Below are 21,655 nucleotides of genomic sequence, written 5' to 3'. Positions count from 1 at the left end.
AGGTGGATTGATTCAGTGACTGGGATAATCGAGATGGGAGTGTCAGAGACAGTACAACTGGCACAGGACAGAGCAGAGTTTAGAGCTGTTGTACATATGTTCGCTATGAGTCGCAAGCGACTCGACTGCACATTAACAACAAACAACAACATGGCTCTATTATCAACCTTCATATTTTCTGCTCTAATTTTTCACTATAATGCATAATAAGATGGTTTAAGCCTTTTAAATAGAAGTCCTTCATGAGAAAAAACAAATATAGAAGACTTATTTTTCCTTTCTCTCCAAGAAATTTCAATAGGTCTTATGAAAGATTTAACAGGAGACTGTGGCCAACATCAACACAGGATCACAGCTGCACAAGCCCAGGTCCCACGGCCTCGCACCTAGACCACCTGCATTTTCCCTCCACCCCCATTCACCTGCAGCGCCTTTTCCATTCCCCACAGCTACCAAGGCTCGAACAGACTTCTTTCGTCCCTCTTTTGCTGTCATGTTGAATACGTTTCTTACCTAAAAAACAAAAAGCTTCATAATTATACCTCAAGGAAAAACAGGGAATGGACAAGTAGAATAATCCAACACACATACGCGCCAGCACAATGTAGACAGAGCTACCTTCCCCCGCTCCATGAGCACAAACCCTGAAGGGCCTTCTCCAGAAGAAACTCTGCTGGGACCTGTTTCTTCAGAAGTGAAAACAAGGCTTCCTTTTGCACTCTCTCATGGCTGTCATAATGTTCGACTGAGTTAATCTTTACACTAATTTTAAACTACAGAACTCAGTAGAGGCTAGGCCCATGGACTAGGCCACTGAGTCAGAACTCAACAGCACCACATAAGACACAAAACAGCCACATGAATGTACCACAAGAAAGCTGTCACCCAGCAACAAGACCTCTGCTACCTCCACTGTGATAGGAGTTAGGCAGCAACCCTGAAACCAGGCACTTCCAACTCCATTCTACTCCCGTGTAACCTTTCCCCACTTCTCACCTGACTTCAAAAGGACTATCAATTTATGTTTCATGTGAGTATATGTGAAGCTTAACTCAAATAGCTGGTTTGCTGGTGGCTGTTTTCAAACCAGCACTCCTATTGCAGAGGAATCCTGCTGGTGATGCAATAACAAACATCGTCATTAGGTGGCACTAAGAAACAGCAATGAATGTTCTCAGGAAATTCTAGGTCTGAATACAGGGAGCTGGCTCTAAGCAAGGCTTTTTCCTTTTAGCTTCTGCTCCTGTGCTACGTACTTTTGCATCTTTCTTCCCTCATCTCCACCTCATTGACTTGCTTATTTAATCTCTTCATATCTCTAAAGAGTTTGAGAACCAGCCTCCACTAATCTTGCCTCATGGCCCATAAAAACAATCATTTCCCAAATGGGATTAAAACTATAAAGATAGGGTTCACATGTTTCTGAGACACAATTCAATCCGAACATTCTATCAGATCTCTCAAAATCATGTCCTTCCCACATGCTAATCACATTCACCCCATCACGTAATACCAAAAATCTCAAGTCCATTTCAAGTACAAAAGTGAGTCATCTTCCAAATCTGTTGATCAAACATGGGTAAGATTGTGGATAATTCCTGTCCCAACTGTGAACCTATGAAATCACTGTTTCCCAAGCACAATGTGGAGTAAGTGCAAAGCAGACACTTCCATTACAAGTAAAATCAGAAGGAAAGAAGAGGGTAACAGCACCAAACAAGTCCAAACCCCAGCAGAACAACTCTCACTAGCCCAAGGTTAGAAACAATCAGCTGTTCTCTGAACTCGTGGGCACTTGTCTGTTCTTGGCTCTGGGCAGAGAGGCCCCTTGGCCCTGGGTATCACTCGTGCTTTCCAGGCCCCTGGAAGAACCTGTACTCTCAGCTTTGACAGGCCCCCTTCTCTTGGTCCATCTAAGTGGTGACTCTGCTCCCCAGACCTCAGCAGACCATTCTTTTGTCCCTTGAATACGGCAGCCCCACACTCCAGGACCAAGCTGAGAAGGCCACAGCGCATCCTCCATCACTCTAGAAGCCACAGCACATTGTCACTCCAGAGGCCACAGCCCCACCCTCAGCTTCCCGAAGTCTTCCCAACAGCCCTGCTGATCTCTGAGCCGCTCTTTCCTTGGATAACAGATGTAGCTCCTTGGGCCTACTTCCTGGGTGTAGAATCCCAAGGGGCAGGCAACATTCTCTCCTTTTCTTTCTCTGCCCCTCAGTCTAATAAGTTTTCTTCTGTGATAGTTGGTTAGAACAGTCAGTCACAGGCATAATGTCTTTAACAAGACTGCATAGCTATGTTTAGTAAAAAGGGGCCCTGATGGTATAGCTCATTATGTGTTAGGTTGTTAACCAAGAGATCAGTGGGTTCAAATCCACCCGCGACTCTACAGGAGGAAGAAGGCTGTCATCCGCCGCCCCCCCCCCTCCCCGTGAGAGTCCACAACCTCTAACGGCCAGTAGAGGGTCAGCATGAGTCAGAATCTACTCCAAGATGATGGCTTTGATTCCAGTTTTCTAGTTCTTTACCCAACACTGCTGTGTCTCAGAAAATAGCATGCATCAAAGTCTTTTTCTTATAATTTCAGCTGCCTCATTCCTGTCCCACCCACCTAGGTCATCCAAAGGCTTACTAGATATGTAATTTGCACACCTACCTCAAGTATCCTGGTATCAAAATCCTCATATGTTTCTGTAAGGCAAAAAGAAACAGACAGATAAATCTATACAATTAATGTAGGAAAGCATTTTTCAATACATGGATCATCGCTTTTTAGCAAGAAATATCCTCAGGAAACAGCCCAAATGTCCAATCACAATGGAATGGATTGAGAAATTATGGTACATTCACAAGATGGAACACTTCACAGCACAAAGGAGCAGAGAGTTTGTAAATTACTACCTAACTTGGGAGGGACTGGAGAACATTATGCTAAATGAACTAACAGGACAAATACTGTATAAAGCCATTATTGCAGAATGAGTATGAGGACCCGAGGGAGGGGAGGGTTAAAGCAGGGGGGTGAGGATGGGCAGGGGTGGGGGGAGACGATAATCATAGGGTTGCACAATTTAATGGGTGGAAGGAGGCGGGGATGAAGGAAATGAGAAAATCGTGTGAAAAACAAATGTATATGAGTTTTATAAATAAGCCAGTATAAAATTAAAAAAACAGTAAGAGTAGATGAAAATGACTGTATTCAGATAGAGAATGGTCGCACAAAAGTGTGCCTCTATTAATTGCAACTCAATGACATCTTAAAATGGTCATGCTTATATTACAAGTGTTTTGACTCAAGAAACAAAATTAATTCATTTAAAAAAAAAAAAGATCCTCAGCTCTTATGGTTCCTATCATCAAAGAGCTCCCCATCACAAAATTCATCCATTCGCTCATGTCCCTGATTGCATCCTACCACTCAATGGCTAGCTAAGTACATGTTCCAGAGCTCGCCAGCATGTGCCCGATAGTTCCCCAGCAAGTGCCCCAGAGCTCCCTAGCACCATCAGACCCGCAAGCACCACCTGCCTTGCCCCTTCCCCTTCTACCTGCTGTCTTTACATCTTTCCACCAGATACAGTAAATACCCTCAACTGCCTCGCCTTCTCCCTGCATCCACCATTCAGGCCTACATCAATGCAGTTGTCCACCATGCCTGGCCTGACTGAGAACTCAAAGCACAGCACACACTTGTTGGTGGTGTTAGGTACTGTTGAGTGTGACTCAGAGCCACCCTATGAAAAGACCTAAACCTTGTCCTGTTCTGTGTCATCCTCACCATTTCTGACACACTCCATCACTACAGTCACTATGTCAAGGGTCTTCCTCTCTTTCGTTGTTCCTCCACCTTTCCAAGCATGATATTCTTCCTCTCTTTCGTTGTTCCTCCACCTTTCCAAGCATGATATTCTTCCTCTCCAAGAAAAAGCCTCTCCTAGAAATCTGCCCAGAGTATACGAGATGAAACTTTGCCATCCTTGCCTCTAGGGAGCACTCTGGCTGTATCTTCTCTAGGGCATATGTGCTTGACAGTCCATGGGATGTTCAGTGCTCTCCTCCAACACCACAGCTCAAAGGCACCAATTTTTCAGCAGGTAAGTAGAGAAAAGGATTTTCCCCCCACCTCCATGAGCACTGGCATACCAGATCCAGTGGAGACATCGCCCTCACCTTACCCTGCTATGTCAGCCATATGCCTCAAATGGAGCAAACACTTGGGCCACAGGGAATTCCTGACCTCTAAATGAACAAGTCCTCTCTGCATCCTGTCACCATTTGAGGTTCATTTAGTTATGTCTCTCCACTCAACACTACTTAGCAGCTATTTCTAACACTTTCCATGTTCTTTTTTTAAAAAGAAACCAAACTTTTCTAGATCTAGAAAATGTCAACCATGTACAAAACAGACAACAGCAGAAGGCAAAATCTCTGTGCTCATCAACCAGTTTCTGCAGCAATCAACTATGCAATCTTCTTTCCTGTACCCTCTGCCCAGCTCCTCCTCCCTGGGAAATTCTGAAGCTGGTCTGATACAATCCACTGTTCTACCAGGAAATACTCTGGTGGTAGGGTTCATTAGCACCCAACCCTAATTTCTGCAGTTCACAACAGATGTCTCTGAAATATGCAATTCAATCCTTCTTCTCAGAGAAAAACTAAAGCTGCCAGAGAGATACAATTTTTTCCACCAGCCACCACTTTTCAACTTCCATAAGCTTACTTGAATCTGTTACCTACTATTTCTTCTTACAAGTTATTATGTGGACTCGTGTTGGCCTTCATTAGAGACCTATGTTTGTTTTCACTTCAGTCTCTCCTTCAGCCAAATCCATGTCTGTTTCTACATCTCCCATTGGAAGAAATGGGTTTTACAGATCTTTTCGTTTCTTTATATACTGCAGTTGTAGGGAGGGAGACACATCAAAGCTCTATCTTTTAATTTGGTTTGAAAAATATTATCAATTCCTATTTTATGTGTGCATGATGCAGTTTAACAATAAATCCGTTTTACTGCCATGCTGCTTCTGCATCACCACTGCCTGGCCACGCTGCTCCATAGGTGCTCACAGGACCAGTAGCTTTCTAGAAAACACCACGTCCTCCAGGAAGCTCAGATATCCCTGTGCACGTAACCATGGCATAGGCTCTGAGAAGCCACAGAGTGAAGACCCCAGGAACCCATTCTACTTGTAGAATATCTCTTGGCTAGTCATCTATAAAACAGAGTTAAATAATACTGTGATACAGAACGCCAAAGACACTCAGGTCTTGTTTTAGAATAAAATCATTTCCAGAAGCTGAGAAGTGCACACACTCCCTCTCAAAATGCTTGGCTACCTCCATTGGGACCAGGGTCAGGGGGGCCAAGGCTGACGCCTCCCCACGTGTTTCCACTCCATCCTCGCTCCCGTTTGACCTTCATTCTCTTCCTCCGTTCCCACTCTTCTCTCTGCTGCACCAAGTCTGCCTCCACCTTCTCCTGCTCCTCCTTGCTTCTTTGGCCAATGGCCTGCACCGTTCCATTTCTCATTAGAGGGACATTAAGGCCAGGCCACAGGAAACCAGAGCGTCCTGAAGGGTTCAAAACATCAGTGAGGACATTTAAATGCCAAGCAATGTGCATGCGTGTATATATATACAAATATACACACACACACACACACACACACACACACACAGAACAATGCTGTTGAGCTAACACAATCATCTGGCAGCCCACTTGACCCTTGCTATTATGATTTTAAAAAGACATACCCTAAGAGGTAGTAATGTCACTTCACATAGAATAACTGAGTGTTTAGAGAAACATTCACATGGCTTATGTGCACTTGGAAAAGAATACCCACTGAAGCACAATTTGCAAAGGCAAGAAACAGAATTAAAATGCCCAGAAATAGCAGAATGGTTAAGTGAAATTTATTTAACTCACCCTATAAAATATTCTAGTCTAACTGAAAAATAAGGTAGTTTTATAGTGATGTGGAACAAGTTCTAAGAAAAAACAAACTAAAATAGCATGTACAAAAAAATCCAGAATAGACCATAAAATTTGTTTTTTAAGAAGAATACACCTATTTCTTCTATGGTATTTATGGATATGAAGATACTTGTGGTGTTAACCTAAAGTTGGCTTTTTTTAGCTTTTACCTTAGGACCCCTGGTCTCCAACTACTGTAATTACAGACACATGGTCTCGCAGATCACTCACAGCTGGAGAATAAATGTAAGAAAGCCATAGGCGGGGGTGGGGGTGTTGTGTGTGTGAAAACACCAACACAGGAAGAGCCAGAGTGTTTAATCTGCATCCAGCCAGGGCCACTGCTCACTAATTTCTGTGAAAAAAAGCAACCTGCATACCTGCAGTCACGTGAGTCATTCACCTGACAGCTCCGAGTCTCTGTAATATCCTCTAGCAAATCTTTTCACCAAACCCAAAAGATCACAGAGAAATTGGGGAACTGAGCCATGGATGGAGCTGTTAATATCAGACATTATGGATTTATATAACTAGATGAGCACTTACGATTATACTGACCTGAGGCTTTTGATTAATACTGTGCCATTAATCTTTAATAATATTTTAATAATTTAATATTAATAAAAACAGTACTAAAAAAATCTGTGCACAAACTCATTAAAGTAAGATCAGTAGATTTTGGTGAAAACAGGATTCAGGGAGAGAGAAAGGGGCAACAAGAGTGACTTTAGGTTTCTCTATAATGTTTACATTTTTAACTGAGAACAGAGAAACATTCTACCATTTATAAAACTAGACTGATTCAAGTCCATTATTGTTACTCTTTAAAAAACACACAAATACAATCATGTCCAAAGTAAGTCCACCACTTGTGTTTTGTAAATAAAAGTTTTACTAACATGCACATATGTTCACTCAAGTCTGTATTACCTCTGGGTGATTTTGTATTACAACAGCAGAACTGTAAGCTCCATGAGGAGGGACTGCATCACACTGACTCCATTCTCTCTCTCTGAATTGTGAGCTCTGTGAGGAGGAACTGCATCACACTAACTCCATAATCTCTCACTGAACTGTAAACTCCATGAGGGAGGAATTACATCACACTGACTCCATGATTTCTTACTGAACTGTAAGCTCCATGAGAGAGGCACTGCGTCACACTGACTCCAATGCTCTCTCTCTGAACTCTAAGCTCCATGAGGGACGACATCACACCGACTCCACGCTCTCTCGCTGAACTGTAAGTTCTGTGAGGGAGGAACTACATCACACTGACTCCATGCTCTCTCCCTGAACTGTAAGCTACATGAGGAAGGGATGACATCACAATGACTTCATGCTCTCTCGCTGAACTGTAAGATCTGTGAGGAAGAAACTACATCACATTGACTTCATGCTTTCTTGCTGAACTGTGAACTCCATGAGGGATGGACGACATCACACTGGCTCCATGTTCTCTCGCTGAGCTGTGAGCTCCGTGAGTGAGGAACGGCATCACAGCAGAAGACTCACTGTGGATGCCAAATGCTGACTAACTGAGCAGATGGCTGAAGGAATCCTTATCTATGAGCTATTTCTCCTCTAGATGACACAACCCTGCTTGCGGAAAGTGAGGAGGACCTGAAGTGCTTGCTGCTGCAGAGGGTCAAGGACTGCAGCCTCCAATATGGATTGAGGCTCAATATCAAGAAGATGAAGATTCTCACCATTGGGCCAATTGGCAGCATCAGGATGGATGGTGAAGAGATTGAGATTGTTCACAGCTTTAGTTTGCTTGGCTCCACAGTCAACACTCTTGGCACCAGTAGCCAGGAAATTAAAAGACATATTACTATGGGAAAGTCTGCTGTTAGGGACCTCTCCAAAGTACTGAAGAGCAATGGTGTCTCTTTGGAGACTAAGGTGCATCTGATATAGGCCATGCTCTTTGCCATCACTTGTTATGCATCAGAGAGCTGTAAAATGACTAAGGAGGATAGAAGGAGCCTTTGAGCTGTGGTGCTGGAGAAGGGTATTGAGAATACCATGGACTGCTAGGAAAACAAACAGATTCATCCTGGAAAGGGTCAAACCAGGCGGCTCCTTGGAGGTAAGGATTCTGAGGCTCCATCTAACATACTTTGGACATGTTGTAAGGAGGGACCGGTCCTTGGAGAGGGACAAAATGCTTGATAGGGTGGAGGGACAGCGCAGGAGGGGAAGGCCCTCTATGAGGTGGATTGATTTAGTGACTGGGTCAATTGGGACAGGTGTATCGGAGATGGTGCGATTGGCACAGGACAGAGCAGAGTTTAGGGCTGTTGTATATAGGGTCGCTATGAGTCGCAAGTGACTTGACGGCACATAACAACAAGTGTCCTAAGGGATGAGTAACCATCAGCTGGACTCAAAACCACAGATCATAAAGCCCTGTGGGAAAATGTTTTAATACTCATAAACTATCTAACAAGCTGTGGGTAATAAGACTACAAAGCTTACCTTCACCGATGATCTGGCCCCTGTTCAAATCCTTCCTTCTCTTTTTCTTAGATCTCTTGCCTCTGCCTTTCCTGGCTCCAGCACCAGTTTCAGCTAGGGCACCTTTCCACAGCTCATCTGCTGTCACTGTAACAAAAAGGGAATTTTTTTTTTTATTTTTAATTTTTATTATTTTGTGTGCGTGTACTGTCAAATCAGATCTGACTGGTACAGGAGGGTATTGCTCCTCCTCTGGCAGAGCATCTAGTGGATTCGAACCGTGTACCTCTGGGATTTCAGTGAAGCTTCTTGCTACTAGGCCACCAGAGCTCTCTGAAAGGGGAATTTTTAATACTTTTCAAACAATGATCTATTCTTTCTGGACACAAAAATCAGAAGAGACCATTTTCATCCCATCATGGAGTCAAGCAAAACTAAACCATCTCTTTCCAACATCACATGGTTATCATTGGAAAGCTGCCACGCAGACAGTTCTGTGACCTTTACAGAATACTGCCTTCCCCACAAAACATGCTCAACTTAAGTCTCAGTTATTTACACCAGATTTGTTTCCTTGACATTTTTTCATTTATGATATTGCTTTCTTTGGGATAATCAGCAGGTATCCCTCCTAAACATAGATATCTGAGCCCAAACAAGAATAAACATTTCAGTCTGCACCCATAAACCTTGAGCATTTGGATTATTTCATTCTTTTGCAAATGCCCTAATGATTATAGTATCTTCATAGATTCTTCAAAAGGAGATGTTAGAGTTCATCTTTAACAGTAAGGTCTAATCAACACATAGGGAAAACCAATAAAGCTCTAATAGTTATAGGTGTTCACACGTGCATGTATGTGCATACAGCATTCATTTCATTTATTATACTTATCTTTTGCTTTATGTTTCTGACACTTTTGATTTACTCCCATTTGTGAATTTCCAGAATCCCAAAACATTTTTCTATCATGTGTTTGGGTTCACTTTTTTCTCGTTTATACTCTGCATGCCTCCTAAGTAGGGAGTTGAGCTGTCAGCTCAAAAGAAGATGGTTCAAATCCACCAGTACCATGCAGGAGAAAGGACAATCCCCTCTCATGCGATTTACAGCCAATGAAAACTCACTGGGCTCAGGTGTAAATCAGTTCCAACTCAAAAGCAATGAGTTGCTTAGTAATTTCTTATACAAGTAGGAGGAGCCCTAGTGACACAGTGGTTAAGAAATCTCAGTTGCTCACCAAAAGGCCACCAGTTTGAATCTACCAGCTGCTCCACAAGAGAAATATGTGGCAATCTATGTCCATAAAGATTTACAGCCTTGGCAACCCTAAGGGGTAATTCCATGCTGTCTAACAGGAGTACTACAAGCTGCAATCAACTCAATAGCAATGGGTCAACAGGGATTTATAATTATGGAATATTAAATTTTCACTTTACCATCACTGAATTTTATTGTTGCAGCTACATTACTTACTGGACTTTATTTTCAGAGTATCAGTAGTTGATTACATTTACAAATCCATTTTAAGGCCAATTTATTTACTAAAACAAAGTCACCATTCATTCAGATATATTAAAAAATCTAAAATACATGAATCCACACGCACAGAAAATACAAATTAATATCTCCTTTTTTTTTCTCTAAAGAGCTTTGTAGATGTAAAAGTTCTACCTGATTGCTTCCTAAAAGGTATTTAATCTCCAGGGAGATAACATGGAAAAAGAAAAGTTAGTTTAGAATATCATTTTTTTAAATGCTTTCTATCTGTATAAACCATTGCTGTCAAGTTAGTTTCAAACTTATTTCAGCTCAGACTCTTTCAAATACAACCACCACAAACAGGAGTAGCTTTAATAAAAGCAATGGTCATTATGTGCTGTCAAGTCAGAATCGATTCACAGCTGACCCTAGATAGCTCCTTTTCCTTCCAGAGAGCAGCTGGTGGATTTGAATTGATTGCCTTTAGGTTGACAGCACAGGTCTTTACCTACTAGGCCACGAGACTTCCTAAAATTGCATTTTCCTGATTAGAAGTCTTATCTCTATCTAAAGCATAAAATCTTTTCAAGTAATAGTTCTGTAGTTCTTGCTGTGTGCCATCAAGTCAGAGCCAAGCCATAATGGGAGGAGACTGCTCACCCTCCTCCCACAGAGCCTCTGATGGATTTGAACCACATGTCTTGAAGACTACAGTGCAGCTTCTCACCACTAGGCCACCAGAGCTCTCTACGGTGACTTTAAATCAGCAAGAGATGAAAAACTTTAAATCACCATTCTCAGATGCATTAAATCACAAGATTAAAGGAATTTGGTGCTGTTGTTAGTTGCCAACGAGTCTTCTCTTACTCAAAGCTACTCCATCTGACAGAGTACACTACCCCACAGGGTGGTCCAGGCTGCAGTCTTTATGGGGGAACAGCTCCAGTGGCTTAGTGGCAAGGTGTTGCACTGCCAACCCCAAGGCCTGTACGGCTTGGATCCACCAGCTGCTCCATGGGAGAAAGGCCATCTCTTCCTGTGTGATTCACTGCCTCCTAAAGCCGCTGGAGGGTCAGCTTCAAGTGGGCTCCGACCTGACAGTATAACAACACTCATGAGAGCAGATTAGCAGGTCTCTTCAAGCTCTCGCTTAGCAGTTCAGTGCTGCACCTCCAGAGGCCCTTTAGAGGAAATTCAACCCCCCACATTATTGCTCAGTGGGAAATGACCAGAACTGACCCTCCAGCGAGTTTTTAGAGGCTGTAAATTACATGGGAGGAGATTGCTCACCTTTCTCTAATGGAGCAGCTAGTGGATTTGAACTGCCTGCCTTTAAGTTGGCAGCGCAACACTTTACCCACTAGGCCAATCGAGTTCCCTAAAATAAACAAGTGCTTACAAAATGTAATACTGGTAGCATGTACACATTTAAGAACAATTTTATTTTAATATAACCACTAAAGTGTTAATTCATTTTGAAAAGGTGGAAGATTAAAATGGAATACTATCTTTCCTTTTCCTCAATCTCTGTTAGTTTGAAAGTCTGCAGCCACCCTACGTACATTTTGTGAAGAAACTGTAGGGTCTGGACTGTTGGCCCACCCAGTTACTGCTGGGAGGATAAACACAGCATCGTCTCTGTAGCACGGCAGATATAGTGGAGTAATGACAGTTGCCTCTGGTTCCCGTTGATGACAAAAGGCCTGGAGATAAAGGGAGATAAATCTTGGGTTAGATGCTCCATGGCTATTATAAGGAATATCGTCAGCACCCCAAATTCTTAACTACAAGTCACCAAAATCAAATGCTTAAGAGTCATAATTTGTGTGTATATGTTGCTGAATGAGATCCATAAACACACACACACACACATACACACACACACTCTGTAAAACTTAATATACCATCATGAATTCTTTTATAACAGGATATTTCACGACTGTGGTGCTCTTTGGCGTGGCTCTGCCATGACTTATGAAATCAGAGGCTTTCATTTGGATGTTTAGGTTGTTCCGAACATTTTTTGGGTGTTTTTTTTTTTAATTTTTATTATTCATTCCAATGAAAATTTACAGAGACTTTGGATTTCCATTCATTCATTGTTGCACTTTTCTCCTGTTCCAGCCCTCCCCCCCAGTACACTCCCCTCTTGGAAAAGTAAAAGAAAAATTCTTTCACTGTTTTACAATCCCTCCCCGCAGGTCCACTCCACTACGCAGCCTTTGTTCTGGACTCCCATCATGACAATATACCTAATCACATATCCCTTTTAAACAGTTTCTCCCTCATCTGTTTCAATGCAGTACACATTATTTAACCCATCTTTCTCAGTCTTCCCCCAACCCCGATGTCAGTCCTATTTTACAACAGTGGCACCACGCAGTATTTGTACTTTTGTGACTGAGATACTTCACTCAGCATCATGTCCTCCAGGGTCACCCATTTTGAATAATATTGCATGAGTTCCTTGCAGCGTAGTATTCCACTGTGTGAATATACCACAGCTTCTCTATCTATTCGTTTGTTGATGGGCACTTAGGTTGTTTCCAACTCCTTGCTATTGTGAACAAAGCCACAATAAACATGGGTGTGCATATATCTGCTTGGATGTCAGTTATGGTCTCTTTGGGGTATATTCCTAGTAGTGGAATTGCTGGGTCAAATAGTATCTCTATTTGCAACTTTTTGAGAAAGCACCACACCGCCTTCCACAGTGGTTGCACCATTCTACACTTCCACCAACAGTGAATAAAGGTTCCAGTTTCTCCACAACTCACCAGCATTTGTTGCTTGCTGTTCTGTTACATTTTGCTATTTTGACTGGGATGAGATAGTATCTCATAGTTGTTTTGTGTTCCCAATGTTTCAATGCTGTGGTACATGTCCTTTAGAGCATATACACATCTGTTGACCACTTTACAATGTTGATATAGTCCTAATTTTGAATTTTAATTTTATCTTTATAGTACAAAAGATCTTCAATATATAGTCAAATTAGAAATATAGTTGTTTCTAATTGGGATTTCCCCCCTTCTCCAATTATCTACAATAGATAATTTTTATAATGAGAACATTATCTTTTTTTAAATTTCTTTTTGTTTTGTTTATTCATAAATTGACCGAGAACATTATCTTTTTTAAAACTCTTCTACTCAATTTGCTAGAATCTGACTTGTACAATTTCATAAATCTTCTGAGACACAGGATACTTAATAAAACAGAATTTCCAGGAAAAAAATAAATCAGGATTTGTGGATGGTCTTTCTTGAAAAATTACAAGTTTGACTAAACCGACCTTGATGGCCACTGTCATTGTTAGATAAGTGGCAGTTCATCCACAAAATGGATAAAACTCTCTAAAGGAAAATGGTGACATGCAGTCAGGATGAGAGCTGCTGCCCTGCCAGATTCCCTCCATCACTGAGCACACAGCTGGGTGCACTGGTCTGCAGGGCACCAGAGTGCAGAGACCTGCCAAGAGGGCAAGGTGTGGAACAGCAGGTGGACCCAACTCTGCAGGCTTAAAAACAAAAGAGGCTAGAACATGGCTAATATGTCTCCCAAAACCTATACAAAAAGTCGATGCCTCTGAAGAAAACACAGATGCGCTTGAGGTAAGAGATGAACTATGAGGGTTTTGTTTGGTTTTTAATCACATGTATGCAACACTTATAAATTGTTTTTCACAGCTATGACTTAGAGGTTCCATTTCATCAACTCCACGGATAGTGGTCTTCTGTGAGCAGAGTCAGCTCTACCTTGTTCCCATCTGATTTACAAGATACACCATGCCATAATCACCATCTCAGGAGACAGGATTTAAACCCCTATTTTGATCCCAAGGCAATTACATATTCAATCCGCACTGAAGGAGAGTACTGGTCAGATGGCACAGTATGGTCCTTCTCAATTTTCTCACTCACTAGGATGTGAGCTTTCCACTCAATGAAAAACAAATAGAAAATACGGGCTTAATTTGTTTATGCTGAATATATTTTACCTTTATCATCTTCACTGAAATATCTGCTATGTATACATTTAGTCTGACACTATTTAGTACTACAATCTTTAATAAACTTTGCTGTTATTGCTGCTACATGCCTTCAAATTGGAACCAATTTGAAGCTGACTCTCAAGCATGTTTTCAGAGGATGTAAATCACATAAGAGGCACATCATCTTTCTCCTGCAGAGCAGCTGGTGGGTGGGTTTGAACCACCTACCACTGGGATGGAAGCACAACTCCTTACTCACTAGGTCACCAGAGCTCCCTTAACACAGAAAACTACCACTATGGAATTTTAATTCTTACATCTTTCTCCAAAGACTAAAATACTACTCTTATTTGGCTCTGAAAGCTCAACTGTCTAAAGTAGAATGAACTAACTGTAGTCTTTTCTTAATACACTGTGTTAGAACTGATTTGCCCAAACTGTGCTATGACTTTTAAAGACAATGTGGCATGCTAAATTACATTCTAAAACCCAGTGGAGATTACCTACGACCAATAATCAATTACCAATTTTAGTTTGAGGTTTTGAATTTTCACTATTAATCACCATGGAATTCACAGTGGGCCAACCGTGGAAATTCCTTGCTCTGACTTCTGGAAGGAAACAACACAGAGTTCACTCCAAAGCTTTCACAGCCTCCCTTTAACTATTTTTACCATAAATCATTTCTTCTTCCTAAATTTAAATATCTTCTAGTAAGTACAATTGGTTGGCTAGTCAAATAGTGAAAAATTAAACTGATTACTCTATCTCTGATCAATAAGTTGTAGCATTCAAAAAATTATTTATATAGACCAAAAAACTAAGCCAGTTTTTAAAGGCAAAACAATTATTAATTACAAAGGAAAAAGAAATAAAGAAAATGTAATCCCAGACTTCTGCTTAGAGCTGAGCTCTGAAGAATATATACGTAATCTTAATAATGCAAACACTGTCCATATATTAGATCATAGCTATGTTGGCAGTAAGGAGTGACCAGAGTTTGAGTTAAAGCTGGAATCCGCACAATGTTCCCAGGTAGAACAGCACTATATTCCATCTATTGAGCAGGGAGATCTGGATTGGAAATGTCACAGGAGGAAGGGAAAGAAAGGAAAAGAATTTCATTTTAAGACAGAAACCTTTTAGCACTCTTTGATAGAACAATATTTTAAGAAATTAACAGAGCACTCTTCAAGTAGAAATTATCCTCCTTTAATAGATAAAACGAGGACACCTCATTCAATAAATGGTGTTATTATTTTTTAAAATCTTAAACTTTAAAAAGTGCTATCAATGTTTTTCAAAAAATAAGTCTTTAGACCTTACATTTTTCCATGATAAAAAACATGCTTCATTTCTTTACATTTAAAAAACCACATAAACTATGCTTACACTAGGTCTCAAGAGAAAAAGTTAGATAAACAGATCTCACCATTGCTGAGGGCAGTCTTCAATGTTACACAGGAAGTTGTTGGACAGGCATTTAAGAAAAGCTGCCTGGCCCACAAATGACCTACAAATTTAAAAAAACATATTGGTAACTTTAAAAGATACATCTGTACATAAAAAACAACATTTCATTCAGACTTACTCAAAGAAAGTCAAGGTCAAAAGAGCCAAGACAAGTGAATGAGTTCTTTCTGGGTTTCAGGATTGTTTTGCCTAAGTAGCTAACATCATCTCCCTTTCACCCCCACATCCAAATGGCATATAAATTCTCAGACCTTGATCCACTTGTCAGTTATACCCATGCCTCTGGTCTCATGGCCTGTTCTTCATTTTGGCCTCATCACTTGGCCATATGGCAAAAACGCTCCAATGGCAAGCCGCTTATCAGTACCTGTCCTGAGGCACGTTGCGAAATTAAGAGGTCTGGGCATTTCATGGCTCTGACACATCATTGTGTAGCCCCTAGGGCCCAAAAGACAATGCCAAGTCTCAGCCTGGCCCAGGCAGCTTTATCCCCACCTTTTTCCTCCATCCTCCCTCTCTCTACCTGAGACATGGGGGAGTCAACGTGGAACACCCTGTTCCTGCACTCTGTGCCTGCAGCATGTTCCCCTTTGTCGGAAACATGATCAAGTCTGCAAAAGCCTGTTTGCTTCCTGCAGCGCTCTCTCAGCATCCTGCTGTCTTCCCCCTCAGGAGCTAGGATGGTGCATTACTGACGAAGAATCGCTGATCCCACATTTACAGCCAGGTGGTTCTGGACAAGGGTGCCCAGACAAAAGGGAAAAAAGTCTCTACAACAGTTTCGAGACAGCTGGATGTTCACGTCCAAAAGAAAAAAGCTGGACCCTTACCTCGCATCTTACACAAAAACTCAATATAGACTAGACTTAAATGTAAGAGCAAAGGCTATAACTCTTAGACTACAACATGGGGGCAAATCTTTATGATCTTGTATTTCAAATGAAATACTGATGATGTTGTTCAATACCATCGAGTCAGAATGGACTCATAGCTGACCCTCCAAAGGGTTTTCACAGACAGTAAGTCACACAGGAGAAGAATGCCCATCTCCCTCTCAAGGAGCAGCTCCTGGATTCAAACAGCTTGTCTTTAGGACTGCAGCACAGCTTCTTACCATGAGGCCACCAGAGAGCCCTTGAAATACTGACACATGCTACAAAATAAGCTTTGAAAACACTATGTAAAATAAAAGCAGCCAAATATAAGAGACCACATACTACATCATTCTATCTACATGAAAAGCTCACAATAGATGAGTCCCTAAGTCAATCTCTGGTTGTTGAGGATTTAAAGCAACAAAGTGCAAGAGGTTTCTTTTTGGGGTAATACAAATGCTCTGAAAAATTTTGTGGTCATGACTGCACAATTCCACATATACAAAAAACTCACAGAGTTTATAAATTTCAAATGGATAGGAAAATGCAGTATGTGAATTACACGGCAATGGAACCGTTACCAAAAAAGTATTGTTGCTGTTCTCATTAAGTGCCACTGAATAAAAGACCACTCACAGCAACCCTCTGAACAGCTCTGAACCTTGCCCATCTGCACCATCCTCCTATCTCTGATATGCTTAAGCCCATTGTTATAGTCACTAACAACCTTGTTGAGGGTCTTCCTCTCTGTCTGATCCTCCACCTTTCCAAGAATGATGTCCTTTTCCTAGTATGTACAAAGCTATTTTTTTGTTGTTGTTATGTGCCGTCGAGTCGCTTGCGACTCATAGCGAACCTATGTACAACAGCCCTAAACTCTGCTCTGTCCTGTGCCAATCGCACTGCCTCTGACACATCCATCCCGATTACCCCAGTCACTGAATCAGTCCACCTCATAGAGGGTCTTCCCCTCTTGCGCTGTCCCTCCACCCTCCCAAGCATGATGTCCAAGGACCGGTCTCTCCTTACAACATGTCCAAAGTATGTGTGACAAAATTTTACCATCCTTGCCTGTAAGGAGCATCCTGGTTATACTTCCTCCAAAATAGACTGGTTTGTTCCTTGTGACCCCATGGAATATCCAGTACCCTTCTCCAAAGCCACAACTCAAAAGCATAGACTCTTCTCTGTCATCCTTATTCACTGTCCAACTTTCAGACGTGTAGGAAATAACTAAGAAGACCACGGCTTGGATCAGGCACACCGTAATCTTTAATCCCCACTCTTAAGTACTTTGAAGAGGTCCCTGACAGCAGCTATACAATACCATCTGTGTTGATTGTGGATTCAAGTAAAATGAAATCATTCACAACTCCAACCTTTTCTCCATCTATCCTGATAACTACCTATTGCCCCAGTGGTGGGTATTTTTTGTTTTCTTGATATTGAAATATAATTCACATTGAAGGCTGTGGTCTCTGATCTTCAGCAAGTGTTTCGAGTCCTCTTCGCTTTCAGGAAACAAAGGTGTGTCATCTGTATAATGCAGGCTCTTGATTAAGTCTTCCTCCAATTCTGATGCCACATTCTTCTTCATATAGTCCAGATTCTTGAACGATTTACATAGCACACAGACTGAATGGGTATGGAGAAAAGATGCATACCTGACACATACCTTTCCCAATTTTAAACCATGCAGTGTTTCCTTATTCTGTTGGGACAACAGCTTCTTGATCTACATAGAGATTTTACTTGAGCATAATGAACTGTTTTGGGATTCTCAATCTTCTCAATGTTATCCCTAATTTGTTATGATCCACATAGTCAAATGTCTCTGCATAGTCATAAAACACAAACACACATCTTTCTAATAGTCTCTGCTTTCAATCCAGATCCATGTGACTCAGCAGTGTTATTCCTCTTCCACAGCCTCTTCTGAATCCAGCTTGAATTTCTGGCAATTCTCTGTCAATTGTACTTCTAAGTAATGTTAATGATGTCATTAGATAATTTCCATATTTTGTTGGATCACTTCTTTGGAATGGGGGGAAAAAATGGATCTCCTGAAGTCAGTTAGCCAGGCAGCCAGAAATTATTAAAAAAGGAAAAAAGACTAAGCTGTAAGCCCTGACACCATCAGTCTAACCTTAAGCAATTTTCTCAACCTCTGTGTGTCTTAATGTCCTTATAATGGGCGGGTGGGAGGGCCGGAATTTGATCTATCTCCAACACTGTGAAGATGAAGTGAGGAAAAGTCATAGAGCTTCAGAGAGCACCTTGTTTATAGTAATAATAAGTCCTGGTGACACAGTAAGGGAAGCCGATTATCAAATTTAATAATAGTAGACCAAATGCTGTTTCCGGAAATGAGGGAAGCTTGATAAAAACTGAAGGCCACCTTGTGGCAATGGGGCGTTCCCTAGGAGTTAACATTGTTCTTAGTTTGTGTCAAATGAACCCCTCCCTCTTGAGATTAACATAAAGAGGAACTTGGCCTTATCTGTAAAAGATGTCACCATTATCCTTTGTTTTGTACTTCCTTGTGAATTTACTTTTATTATCTTATGATTCTAAATAAATACTCAGAGAAGCATGGCTTGAGGTCTTCAGTCGAGAACTGCTGACCCTCTGTTTTATGCTCTCTGCTCTATCTCATTCCTGGCTGTTTGTCTCTTTATTAATAATTATAAAATTATTCTATTCTTTGGGGCCCTCGGTCTGCAACAACACAGTGCATAATGTACTGGGTCACTAACCAAAAGTATGATTATTTTAATAAGGCCTTAAAAGACAAGGAGGTGGTCACAATAAAAACAAGAGAAAAGAATGTTTAAGTAAAATTATTTCACCTCAAATTATGAAGCAAAATGAGTTACCAAACAACAACAACAACAAAAAATACCACTTTCCTGATTACAGTTCTTTGGTTTTCTTAGGACAGATTGTAGGTTTAAACAGGATGAAGAAAAAAAAAACAATCATGATGTGAGTCTCACAAGTAAACATCGTGCTAGAAGTTAGAGAATGTCATTCCTGCTACAAATACCAACAGAGGGAACATGAGAAGAACAGAAAAGACTGTAACTGTCAATTATTTCATCTTACTTGGATGCACAATCACCACCCTTGGTACTGCTGTTGTTGTTATGGGCCGTTGAGTCACCTGCGACTCATAGCGACCCTATGTACAACAGTCCTAAACTCCGCTCTGTCCTGTGCCAATCGCACCATCTCCAATACACCCATCCCAATTGCCCTAGTCACTGAATCAATCCACCTCATAAAGGGCTTTCCCCTCCTGCGCTGTCCCTCCACCCTACCAAGCATGATGTCCCTCTCCAAGGACCTCCTTACAACATGTCCAAAGTACGTCAGACGGAGCCTCAGAATCCTTGCCTCCAAGGAGCCGCCCGGTTTGACCCTTTCCAGGATGAATCTGTTTGTTTTTCTAGCAGCCCATGGTACCCTCAATACTCTTCTCCAGCACCACAGCTCAAAGGCATCAATTCTCCTTCTATCCGCAGTCAGGAATTCGGGAGACAAATTCTTTTGGGCAAGTCTGTCAAGGATCTCTCCAAAATACCGAAGAGCAATGATGTCAGTTTGAAGCCTAAGGTGTGCCTGATTCAGGCCATGGTCTTTTCAGTCACTTGCTATACATCAGGATGATAAAAGAAGAATGGATGCCTGTTAGCTGTGGTGTTGACGAGCACTGAACACCCCATGGACAGCCAAGAGAACAACAACTATGTCTTGGAGAGCGTGCAGCCAGAGTGCTCCCTAAAGGCAGAGATGAACATACACTGGCCATGCTGGTAGGAGAGGTTTTTCCTTGGAGAGGGACATCATGCTTAGAAAGGTGAAAGGGTCAAAGAAGGAGAGGAAGATTCTCAATGAGTTAGACTGACATAATGATTGCGGCAATGGACTCGAATGCGTCAAAGATGATGAGGATGGTATAGGGTAGGGAAGGGTTCAGGTCTGTTAAGAGTGGTACTTAAAAAAAAAAAAGGGTGGTACTTGACTCGGGGAGCTCTGGTGGCAAGAAGCTGCACTGCAATCTCAGAGACGCATGGTTTGAATCCACCAGATGCTCTGACGGGAAAGGAGGGACAATCTCCTCCTTGTACCAGTCAGATCTGATCTGACGGTACACAGACACACATACACAAAATAATAATAATAATAATAATAATAAAATTTTTTTAAAAAGAGTGGTACTTGACTCGACTGCACCTAACAACAATAACTGATAGTTAAGTCCTTCACGCTTTTAGTAAAAGCTCTCATCATCTAGGCATCTAAAATGACTGACTGACCCGAAGGACCCAAGCTTGAGGACTGTTTCACTTTCCAGCTTTCCATGGGCAAGCAAGCCTGAACCGGGAGAGTAATGCATGCATACAACTTCCTGGTTGTTCTCCGAAGAATCACACCCACGAGGAGTTTCACGAACAAAGAAGCCTTGCACACTGTCGGTTACACTCACTTGGCAGACAAGTATACTAGACCCCGAGGTGCCCAAGCTCACACAGGGAACCACAGGAGCATGGAGGGGCTGCGAAGCCACGGCTTCTTGCTTCCTACAGCCCGGGGTGTGGATGCCCCGCTCCCGACCGCCTGCAACCCCGCCAGCTCCCCGGTCCCCTCCCGCCCCGGTGAGCGCCCCTGCACCCAGCACGAGGTTCTCACCAACAGGCGCGCCACACAGGAGGGTAAAGCAGCCGATGGCTCGCAGTCCTGCAGCCATTACAGTGGAGAACGAGCGTCCAGACTCCGTGAAGGGTAGCCCTCCCACTTGCCTACCGCTACTGTCACACAGCCGTCCTCCCCCCACCGCTCAGATCCCGGAATCAGTGGGCCAAGCTGCAACACAGGCCCAGGTGGCAGGCAGGACAGAGAGGTCAGGGCCGCTAACACGGAAGGACGAGTCAGGCGCGGGTGTGGACAGCCCCTCAGGGGTCCTCGAGTTAGGTAGGACCCAGGGGCGGGGTTTGGGTATGCTGCCGGGTGTAGGCGGAGCTAGGTGCTCTGTTCCCTCCTCCTGGAGAGGAGGCCCGGGACATAGCACACGCTTCCTCAGTGCAGTTAAGTATCCAAGTGGGCTTAATTAAAAGACCACGTGATGTTGTTGTTGTTGGGTGCTATCGGGTCGACCCTGAAAACGGACCTGAAACGTGCCCAATCCCTACCCCATCCTCAACAGCTCAGATACACTGGGGCCCATTGTTAGAGTCACTGTTAGAATTATTGTTCTATAAAGAATTTCTGCAGTCACTTAGAATCTGTTGGATCCGCAGAGCCGGACCCCAATGAGATCGGACGCCAGCACCAATCACTCACGAGAGACCGTCCTTGATGCAAACAGCATGAGGTTTCATTCCATCCAG

At 42.3% G+C, this 21,655-nt stretch overlaps 1 protein-coding gene across 1 annotated transcript in view; it reads right to left on the bottom strand.

Moving 5' to 3' along the window:
* The window catches only part of MRPS5 (mitochondrial ribosomal protein S5), a 40,333-nt gene extending 19,318 nt beyond the window's left edge, over positions 1-21,015 (bottom strand). Inside the window, exons 1-6 of the mRNA XM_006898943.1 lie at positions 20,853-21,015; positions 11,486-11,626; positions 8,462-8,587; positions 5,341-5,574; positions 2,660-2,694; positions 423-513 (exon numbers count right to left, since the gene is read on the bottom strand). Of these exons, the coding sequence (XP_006899005.1) occupies positions 423-513; positions 2,660-2,694; positions 5,341-5,574; positions 8,462-8,587; positions 11,486-11,626; positions 20,853-21,015 (790 nt within the window). The remainder of the gene's footprint in view (positions 1-422; positions 514-2,659; positions 2,695-5,340; positions 5,575-8,461; positions 8,588-11,485; positions 11,627-20,852) is intronic.
* Positions 21,016-21,655: the final 640 nt, after the last annotated feature.

The sequence above is a fragment of the Elephantulus edwardii genome, unplaced genomic scaffold, assembly GCF_000299155.1.
Source record: "Elephantulus edwardii isolate Elephantulus edwardi_28Jun2011 unplaced genomic scaffold, EleEdw1.0 scaffold00241, whole genome shotgun sequence".
NCBI classification, from domain to species: Eukaryota; Metazoa; Chordata; class Mammalia; order Macroscelidea; family Macroscelididae; genus Elephantulus; species Elephantulus edwardii.
This window is presented reverse-complemented; position numbering and strand designations above follow the sequence as displayed.